We start from the raw sequence: 11,484 nt of genomic DNA, 5'->3' as shown, positions 1-11,484 counted from the left end.
GTTTAGTTTTACTTTGTTTTTGTTTTTGTGTTTGTTTTTGTTTTGTGTTGTTTTGCTTTATTGTGTTTCGTGTTTAGTTTTACTTTGTTTTTGTTTGCTTTTTGTTTGCTTTTGTGTTTGTTTTGTTTTGTTTGTTGTGTTTAGTATTATTTCATTTTGTTAGCTGTTTGTTTGTTTTTGTGTCTGTTTTGTTGTGCTTGCTGTTTGTTTAGTTTTGTGTCCGTTTTGTTTAGTTTTATTTTGTTTTTTGTGTTTGTTTTTGTTTGGTTTTTGTTTGGTTTTTTGTTAATTTTTGTTGTTTTGTGTTTGTTTTGTTGTGCTTGGTGTTTGTTTAGTTTTGTGTCCGTTGTGGTTCGTTTTATTTTGTTTTTGATTTTTTAGCTTTTTGGTTAGTTTTTTGATGTTTTAAGTTTGTTTTGTTTTGTTTATGAAGAGTTTACCAAACCAGTTCGTTTGTTCGTTCACTCATTCATTCACTCATTCATTTGTTTGTTTTGTTGTGTTTTTTGTTTGCGTTGAATAGTGTTTGCTGTGTTTTGCTTTATTTTGTTTATTTTGTTTTGTTTATGAAGAGTTTGTCAAACCTGTTTATTTATTTATTTATTTATTTATTTATTTAGTTTAATGTTGTTATGTTGTGTGTTGTTTTGTGTTCGTTTTGTTGTGTTTTCAGTTTAATTATATTTGTTTTTTGTTGTTATGTTTGTTTGGTGTTTTTTTTATGTTGTTGTGTTTTGATTTTGTTTTGTTTATGAGTTTGCCAAATCTTTATTTATTTATTTATTTATTTCATAATATTTCTTATTATGGATGTAATAGGTTAAATGTTTCAAACATTCTTGAAAATATCTTCTATAGTGTTTAACATGGAAAAAAAATTGGGAGAAAAAAGTGGGAAAAAAAATGTTTAGAACAAGTGGAATTTTCGTTTTTTGAGTTCACGTTAATGTTGTCATTCAGAATCCTGTACTTGTACTCCAAACCTAAATCTGGATGATACACCACTTGTCTCTACTGTATATGAGTGCATACATCTCTTTTTATCTGTCTACTCTACACCAGTAAGTCGTTGCATTGAACTCTGTGAATGTGTTGTAAGTGTTAGTGTATATAAAGCTGTACATGACTCTGTGTGTGTGTGTGCGTGTGTGTGTGTGTGTGTATAGAGCTGTCCACTCTCTCCAGGTGTGTGTCAGTGCAGACAGCTCTGGCTGTGAGTCTATCTCTGTTCAATTCTGCAGCCTGTAAGGGGTCGTCCGGCCTCTAACCCCTCTGTCTAAGCGCTGGAGACGCACAGACGCACGCTGAATATAGATCCAGATCCAGCACCCCAAAAACAGCCCCAGCTCGACCCTGCTCTGAATCACTCTTTCCTGCAAAATGCATGCTGCTGCAGCCTCTCTGTGGCTAATGGAGGAGGTTATTTTATTAATATGCTGATTTTACTGCGGGTGACAGGCATCATCTCTCAGCCTCAGGGTGAGATCTAATTCGGCGATATGTGGACATATACACACATACAGTGATTATTCAGACTCCCTCCGAGCCGGGTCAAAATAACAAACGCAGCTGTGCATTAGACAGAGAGAGTGAACGAGGGAAAGTGGATGACGGAGAGGAAAATGGAAACTGAGATAAACAATCCTGGCTGTGTACTAAATGGAGAAATTGCATATTATTTATGCTATTTTTGCATGGTGTTTTTTTTTTTTTTTTTGCTCTGCTATTTTCCACAATTTCTGTTTAACCAAAAGAAGATTTTTCTCAACACATTTTTAGACATAATAGTTTTAATAACTCATTTCTAATAATTGATTTATTTTATCTTTGCCATGATGACAGAACATATTTTACTAAATATTTTTTAAGATACTAGTATTCAGCTGAAAGTGACATTTAAAGGCTTAACTAGGCTAATTTGATTATTTAGATAAGTTTTGCTGAGTTCAGACTGCAGGATTTTCAGAGTAGTCATGTCACAGATGTTTTCACACTTCATGACTATCTGCAGTTGTGTTCCCTCACTGCTGTGTTTACACTGCAACATGGATCAGCGACAGGGAATTTCATTCTGCATGACTTTAAAATAAGAACAATTGCAGACAACTTTGTCTTGGTCCACAAACTACGTCTCACAACCAAACCGTATATCTTTTGTTATTAACTACATAATGAGAAAGAAGTCTTTGGTGGGGTTAAAAAATGAACTTTGAAGAGAATTAGCAATTTCTTCTCAACTATATATTTTACAGTGGTTTACTGTTATAAAAAGCCATTTTTGATACGGTCCACACTGCCGAAAGTGATGTTTCATTAAATATGAAAATACAGTATGTACTGCAAACTTTCCAGCTGACAATAAAAAAAAAAATACACACATAACTGTGTGAAAGCAGCAGTAAAGGAAGTGTCTGTTCAAAGCGCTGTGTAAAAGCAGTATAATTTAGTATTCCAGTCACATTTACTTTACACCTTTACAAAATGAAAGCATGAAAAAAATAAAGAATGACATTTTTGACAAGAAATTACTTGCACTAGACTTTAAATAAATAAAAAAACAAACAGATAGATTTATCTTTCTGTCAAATTAGCTTTCAGTTAGAAGTAAAATGTCTAGAATGAAGACATTTGTGCACATTGTGTGAATAAATACAAAACGTACAACAAAGCACTTTGATGTTTACAATTTCTCTTCAAAAATTCCCATTTCTTTTTTTTTGTTTTGTTTTTGTCTTGCTTTGTTAGTAAATTTTTGTAAATATAATTAAATCAGGATATGTTTTCCATTACTTAAGATTCAAAAGCATGCAGGCATTTTTTGTGAGCACCCGGACGAAACCCAATCGAACGCAGGGAGAACATGCAAACTCCACATAAAAATGCCAACTGACCCAGCCGAGGCTCAAACCTGCAACCTTCTTGCTGTAAGGTGACAGCACTACCTACTGTGCCACCACGTCACCGCTGTAGATCATATAAAATAAAATAAAATAATAAAATAAAATAAAATAAAATAAAATAAAATAAAATAAAATAAAATAAAATAAAATAAAATAAAATAAAATAAAATAAAATAAAATATAAAATAAAATAAAATAAAATAAAATAAAATAAAATATTGACTTTACATTTCCAACATCACTGGCTGTATTTTCAAACATAACCCTCATGTACCTTTTCTCAGATAACAAATAAATACACCATGATACATTTTAACACACTTCTCGGCTCATGATTTAATCCAACTGCCAAAACTGCTTTTTGTAACTGAGCTGAAAGTCAAATTAAGTCCATTAGTTTACCTTCAATAAGACAAAAAAATAAAAAAAAAAGAATAACATAATAATAATTATTTCTAATAATCAACTGCCTAAATTAAATACACTCATAATGAGACCATTTGACAAGCATAATGAGGTCATGTAACACCTTTTATTTGCTTTTTACACACTAGTTTTACACAAAAATAAACCAGCAGGCAGCAAGAGTGCAATATGTTATATGCAGTAAGTAATTTACCACAATCCATTCCAAAACACAAAGCTCCTCAGACTTCCTTTGAGACGCATTTGTAATAGCTCAGACACCTTCATTAACCCAAAAGACCAATTACTCTAATCAACCCTTAATCACCCTCTCCAGGTCCAGATCGACCAATGAAAGCAGAGGGGGGTGGCGGGTTTGAAACCAGACGGCCATCAACAAAAACAGACTAATGAACATTAAAGGAATACTTATTACCCCAGGTTGCCAGCGCTGGTAAAATCACCCCTGGGGAATTTATGGAAACTTTATAAGAATGTAATGTGTGTGTGCATGTTCAGACTCCAATATATTAGGCCATCAAAAGCCTTTATGGGAACTCACAGATCAAAGCGGCAGTAATTAGTGGTGACTTGCTGTGTGCACAATCGTTAATCCGTTAACACACACTGGCTTTTAAAAACCACAGCCACATCTAGCTTTACACCCAGACTATAACACCCCCCCGAAAAACCCTCAAGCATCTTTAATCTTTAAAGTTTCTGATAACTTTATCATCTCTTCCAGATTGTTCCGAAAGACATCCAACACCAGATGTAACACCACACACTTTCCACTGGCAATTTTTCATATTTCATAATTGCTTTGTATGTCAAGGTGTATTGACTTTATTCCATAAAATGTTTTTTCAATCTCTTTTAAAAGTTCATTTACATAAATTTGGCTAAACTTTGCTTCATTTTAACCACTTTAACAAGTACGAGCATCGACTCTAAAGCCAAATACTGTACAAAACAATTAAGTATAATGTCCCATGTAACATATGTATATGTATATACTGTATATATATACACACATATACAAAAATGTTTAAATATACAAATCCCTGTCATCTTAGCATATAAAAACCATCTGAAGCAAAACCAAAAGCATCTGAAGCACATTTTAGATGCTTTTTTTTCAAATGTTGATGTTTACATTTAGAATTTTTAATGTACTTACTCCAAACACCTTTAAATAGCATCATCATCATCAAATTTATAATGATAATAATAACAACAATAATAATAATATTTAAATTAGTATTATTATTATTATTATTATTAATATTATTATTATTATTATTATTATTATTATTATTATTATTATTATTATTAATAGTAGCAGTAGTAGTAGTAGTAATAGTAGTAGTAGTACAAAAACAACAACAACAACAATAATAATAATAATAATAATAATAATAATAATAATAATGATAATAATAATAATAATAATAATAATAACAAAAATAATGACAAATGCAGACAACAGTTCCTTGGCAACTAGCTAAAAAAATTAAGTTATATTTGTATAGTGTACAAAACAATGTGAGCATTATAAATGCTTATTTTTTAATAAATCAAATCACATATTAATATTATTATTAATAATATTATACATGTTTTATTTTTTCATTATTATTATTACAAATTCTAAAATGTACAATATTCTTGCCTTAGATTTATGAACACTCTTTAATGCTGATTTAACAGTTATTATTAATTTATTATTATTATTATTATTATTATTATTAATAAAATTAATATTATAATTATTGTTATTATTATTATTATTATTATTATTATTATTATTATTATTTGAGTGATTTTAAAAGCTTGCAGTCTGAAACATGAACTGTTCTTAAATGTGAAATGTTGTAGACATCATGACCGTCTCTCCGCTGACAAGAAGACCTTGCCAAAGGATGCCAATAACCTCCACGAAGCCACCTGCGCATGTGTGTATTTATGTGTAGAGGCACCTGTGGCCCTCAAAGTTAGAGCTATCTGTTTATTGATGGAGACAGATGGCTGCCAGTCAATCCTATCATCTCTTAACACATTTGGTCCCGAGGGAATCAGTATGGCACTGGCCTTGAGTGAAGGCCAAATCGGCCAATTGCAGACCTTGAGAGAACAACATAACTGTGTCAGTGTGCACACGGACAAAAAAAAAAAAAAAAAAACTGTGCTAAATGCTGACAGGAAATCGAAATTGTGTCTTGGGTTTGGTTTTGCCTACAGTACCAGCACAGAGCAATCTTAACCAACTGCAATGCAGGTAACAGCTTGTATACAGCTTCACAGCTAATGTTGGGTTTTGTATACAGTTGACTCACAGTTATATAGCTTACACATTACTGGAAATGGCAATACAATTCATAAATTGAAGGTGGAATTTGCATTTTTATGAGCAATTCTGGTTTGGAAAGCAAGATTGAAGCATCGTCACAAGGCATGAGGTCCATTCTCATGTTTGAAGAGGTGATTGGCTTCAAGTACAGTGACATCATTAAAGTCAGAGTCATTATCAGCATTTATTCATGGGAAAGCACTGGTTCAATCCAACCACCACATTATTACATATTCTATTCAGGCTATAAATGTGGGATGACCGTAATAGCCTAAAGAGTAGACTGTCAACTTGACTCAGAGTGCTTCCACTTTTGGATTCAAATCACTTTTTACCTTAGAAAATATATCCTCATCTGGACTTTGGGCTATTTATTCAGAGAAATAAAGGTACGCAAGCTGTCACTGGGGTGGTACCTTTTCAAAAGGTACATATTTGTACTTAAAGGGTCCCTATAGATACCTCAAGGGTACATATTAGTACCTAAAATGTGCAAAAATGTACCTCTTTAAATTTGTAGGTACAAATAAATGCTTTTGATATACCAATATGGACCATTTAAGTACAATTGTGTATCTTTTAAAAAGGTACCACCACAGTGACAGCTCTCGAATCTTTATTTCCGAGAGTGTAGGCTACTTGTGAAGCTCCAGCACCATAATAGATTTTTCCGTAAACAACCTAAAAACTTCTCATTTTTGGTTGTACAAATAGGACTATAAGGAATTAAGATGTACTGTGTGTTCAGTTGAATTTCATTGAACAGTAAAATTCACTGAAATCAGCACATGTACTACTTGTTGACATTGTTACTTGTTTAATGTGTTGATATAAGGCAGCGGATCTGCAATGTCATTCATCAGATCATCAGATCACTGTTTTGATAGTGGGGATTCTAATGGGGAGGACTGCCACATAATTTAAAGTGTTGACGCTCCTTACTCAGTTATCAACTTGCTTAACCAGCAAGATCTCAAGTCTCAAATAATCACCAATCTGCATCTCTCACTCTCAAATCTCGAAGCAGTTTACTACAGCAAAACATACTTGAGCTTGAGCTCATGAATCAAAACCAGCAAACGTTTGGATGCAGATGATCCAATTATCAACTAGCTTGAGCAGCCAGATGCCTTTAGTCAACCTGTTGGTCTACATCAAGGGTGCCCAAGCTTGGTCCTGGAGGGCCAGTGTAACCAGCTAATCAAGATTTTTAAGCTGCAGACACACTAAAGCAAGGTTGCCCAATCCTGTTCCAGGAGATCTACCAGCTGCAACCTTGATCAAACCCACCTGTCTTTAATTACCAATTGCTCCTTCAGGTCCTACCTGGTCGGTTTAGTTGTATTTGATTAAGGTTGGAGCTACACTCTGAGGGAAGGTAGATCTCCAGGAACAGGATTGGCCACCCCTGCACTAGAGTTTGAGCATGTGCCTTTCTGCCAGGTGGTATATTGTCTAAATGTACAGAGAGGTCACATGCTGATCTTCTATTCTCACTCATTCACGTGACACAAACGTCGGAGGTCAGAGTTCATCAAGCTTGAACTCTGGACTGCAGTGACATGCAGAACTTAAGATCAGCCCACCCAGGACTGAGTTTTGGTACCCTTGGTCTACATAAGGGGTGACCAACACTGTTTCTGGAGATCTACCTCCCAGCATATTTTAGTAGCAACCAATATCAAGCACACCTGCCTGTAATTATCAAGTGCTATTTAGGTCCTAATTAATTGGTTCAGGTGTGTCTGATCAGGGTTGGAGCTGAACTCTGCAGAAAGGTAGATCTCCAGGAACAGGGTTGAGCAGCTCAGGTCTACATATTGGAAAATGTCATGGCTGTACTGTAGTGGTTCTCAAATCTGTTCCTCGAGACCCCCTGCCTTGCACATTTTGTATGTCTTCCTTACTTAAAACACCTGATTCAGATCATCAGCTTGTTAACGGAAAGAGATCCATGAACTGATCCTTGTGGGCAGGAATTGAGAACCACTGCTGTACTATGAGGTAGACCAACTGTAACTCAACATAAACTCCATTGGAAACAACTTGGACTTTTTTTTCTATGAGAAATGCTAATCAATACCTCAGAAATGATCCACGATTTCCCATTATCTAAAAAAATTATATTCAAAACACCCAATAAATATATTGCAGCGAACAAAGATCAACACCAAACTCTTACCTCGACAGATGTTCCCATTGTCCGGCTCGAATCCTGCCTTGCATGTGCAGCTCCCAATCGGAACCATCCAGTCCCCATCGCCATTACAGTACAACTTAATTGGTACATCCACTTCCTCTGAATTTGGGATGCACATCCCACGAGCAATCACCAGGGAGGTGCTCTCTGCTCCAGTCATAGTCTCTGGAAAGATTGCAAAGTTCTGCACCACACTGGGGCATTTCTTATAAAACACACGTACTGAAAGCAGGGACATGCATGCCCCATAGTCCTGAAATGCCAGATAAAAGCCATTTTTCGAAAGTGGACCGAAGCTCCGCACCTCCGTGTTCACTTTCATCAACCGACCACCAAAATCCACCTGCGAGAAGCTTTCGTCCGCAGCAATAGTGTCCACTTTTAAATACGGGGCCTCCATCCAGAACGCCGTACCCTTGGTGGCGATAACAGAGTCCGTTTCATAGTAGTACAAGTTAAAGGTCTCCTTACAGGATCCAGGCACTCGCGGAATACTGCTGCAGTCTCGGACAGTGAAACGCATTTCCACATAGATCCGCTGAGCGCCACGACGAGCGATGAATGTGGTGAGCAGCCAGTTGTTCTGGTTGGACTCGAAGACATTGCACACCTGGTATGTTCGGATGGTGTTGAGGTTTTCATCATAGCCGCTTACTTCCTCCCACTGGAAAAAAAAAAAAAAAAGAAACAATAGGAGGTTTAGCACGCATGTGATCATAGACATAAAATGACATTATTCTAATCTATTACTCTAGGATGCTAAATTTTTTATTTTTTATTTTTTTAAATAAAAGGTGTGGTAATAAACAATCATTGGTCATTTGAGACAGCACTCCCACAAAAAAAAAAAAATAAATAAATAAAAATAATAATAATAATAATAATAATAATAATTTATCTTTCATTTAAATCCATTATTAATAGCCTATTCGAGTTTTAAGGAGGCCTATAGCCTATTTTTTTCAGTGCAAGCATTGACTGCTTCTTTAAATACACGGAATATACAGTATGTGTGTTATTTATGTGTATTTGATGGAATGATATACATAGGCATCTCAGTGCACCGAAGTAACACTTAATTTTGACAACCCTATCAATCTGTATATCCTGCAATTTGTGTTCTGATGAGCTACACGTGATGACTCCTATGTCATATTACAGAGACTCAAGGAAAGAATGTTTTAAGTTAATCATTTAATTGCTTATTCATAACATATAATACTTGTCTCCACTTACTGGCGCAGTTATTTAACCAAAAGGAAGAGCCACTGAATTGATGAACTGATTTAAATAAGTCTAGTCACTGGGTAAATACAGTACATTATACAAAGTGATGTCGTTCTAGCACCTAGAGAACTTTCCCTTTGAGGTCAATGGTGTGAAAAAACTCTTATTTCATTTAAAATTACAAGATGTGCTTGTTGAAGTGGAATAAAGATGAGAAATATCTCTGCTGGTCCATTTGATGCTATCGATGTGGAACCGTGGCCTAAACTCAGACAGGTTTCTGCCTTTCATAAAATATTGATACAAATTGAGCTCCCAGAAACCTCTCCAACCCCACATTGCCCACCCAAAAAAACCATCTGAAAGCTTTTATACACGACATCATTTTAAAACTTTTTTTTTCTTCCCTTCTCGGAGATGATGAACTCTTTATGTCCTCCTGTTCATATTTTTCACATCACAAAATCTGTCTCCCTAATCACCTGAGGTGGGTGAGGAAACCGCTGCCATCTGCTTCGGTCTAGGACAAGTGCGGCCAGCCACTTACCGCTACAATATTACCATATTATAAAATGTGATGCGTAACAAATTTGAGATTATGCAATCGAATTACAATTGGAAGTCGAGCAGTATATGGCTGGCCTCCTGTAACCCTGGTAAAATGGTACTACTGGTAGAGTATGAAACATGGCACAAAAATGAAGAAGAGAGAAACAGAGTGCAGGCACTGGGTTATGCTGATCGTTGTGGACAGTTAAGTCTAAAACATTACAAGCTACAATAAAGGCCCTACAGCTTGATACATTAGAACAGAGATTTTTAGATACGTTTTTATGTCAAGAACCTAGCATATTGAATGATGCGCTAGCAAGAGCCTAAAATATTAAGACGGCAGCATATCATATTGGCTGAATTTGTAGTTATTTTGAGAGGACAATAAATTTACACTGCTATAAACACTTTACACTGACTACTATTCATTGTGTGAAAGAGTCATTTCTGCAGTGTTGTCCAATGAAAAGTTATAAATAAATATTTGCAGAAATGGGAGGGGTGTACTCACTTTTGTGACTTACAGTATATATATATATGTGTGTGTGTATGTGTGTGTGTGTGTGTGTGTGTATACATACATACATACATACATACATACACACCCTTTTTTTTATAATTGTGTATGTATTGAACAGTGCCAATTTTGAAAACTCCTGTCAAAATCTATCCTAGTTCCACTGTTATTTCTCCTCAAAATGAAATATATATTTGACAAATCCTCATCTCATTCCTTCATTTTTACATAAAGCAGAATATCTGAATTGCAAATGTGAGATTTGACAGCTGTGGCAGAGGGCACGACTTTTCATGATTAATAACTTATATTTTGCTCTTTTTCCACTCACAAAGCAACCATGTGGCTTCAGAAGAGTTGGAATAAATAATTCTGAATACAATTATCATCACGTTTGGATCTTTCAGAGGTTGACAATACTTTATGCTGCCTATATATTGTAGTTGTTTTTTTTGTTTGTTTTTTTTTCCCTCATCGGACAGACAGATGGATAAACGGATGGATGGACAAATATAGGTATATATGGATGGAAGGATGGATAGATGGATGAATGTATATATGTATAGAAGGATGGATATGAGTATAGAAGAATGGATGGAAGGTTAAAGATATTGAAGGATGGATCTAGCTTTAGAAAGATGGATGGACGGATACAATAGATACGATGGATGCAATGAATGGATATGATGTATACAATGGATGGATGCGATAGCTGGATAGGATGGAATGATATGATATATATGAACAAGATGGATGGATGAATGGATGGACTGACAAACAGATGGACAGATGGACAGACGGACGGATGGATGGATGGATGGATGGATGGATGGTCTGACGAACCGACAGACAAACTGATATCTGGATGGGTGAGTGGATGGGATTGGTTGGTTGGTTTGTTGGGTTGATGGGTGGGTGGTTTGATGGATATGATGGATGGATACAATGGATGGATACATTGGGAGGAAGAATGAATACGATGGATAGGATATTATGGATGGATAGATGGGGGTATTGAAAAATAAATGATGGATGCGTGGATGGATGGATGGATGGATGGATGGATGGTTGGATGGATGGACTGACAAACTGATGGACGGACTAATGGATGGATGGATGGATGGATGGGTTAGTGGATGGGGTTGGTTGGTTGGTACGACTGATGGATACAATGGATACAATAGAAGGATGGATGAATGCAATTGATATGATGAATATAAGATGGGTGGACAGACAGATGAGTATTGAAAATAAATGATGGATGGATGGATGGATGGATGGATGGATGGATGGATGGATGGATGGATGGATAGATTGATATTTGAGTATGGAT

At 35.5% G+C, this 11,484-nt stretch overlaps 1 protein-coding gene across 3 annotated transcripts in view; it reads right to left on the bottom strand.

Moving 5' to 3' along the window:
• ephb1 (EPH receptor B1) overlaps positions 1-11,484 on the bottom strand; it is a 550,777-nt gene that overhangs the window by 254,350 nt on the left and 284,943 nt on the right. For all 3 annotated transcript variants that reach the window (XM_073929961.1, XM_073929962.1, XM_017352258.4), the window contains one exon: positions 7,838-8,519. In XM_073929961.1, coding sequence (XP_073786062.1) covers positions 7,838-8,519 — 682 coding nt within the window. The remainder of the gene's footprint in view (positions 1-7,837; positions 8,520-11,484) is intronic.

Source organism: Danio rerio, chromosome 2 (assembly GCF_049306965.1).
Source record: "Danio rerio strain Tuebingen ecotype United States chromosome 2, GRCz12tu, whole genome shotgun sequence".
NCBI lineage: Eukaryota > Metazoa > Chordata > Actinopteri > Cypriniformes > Danionidae > Danio > Danio rerio.
This window is presented reverse-complemented; position numbering and strand designations above follow the sequence as displayed.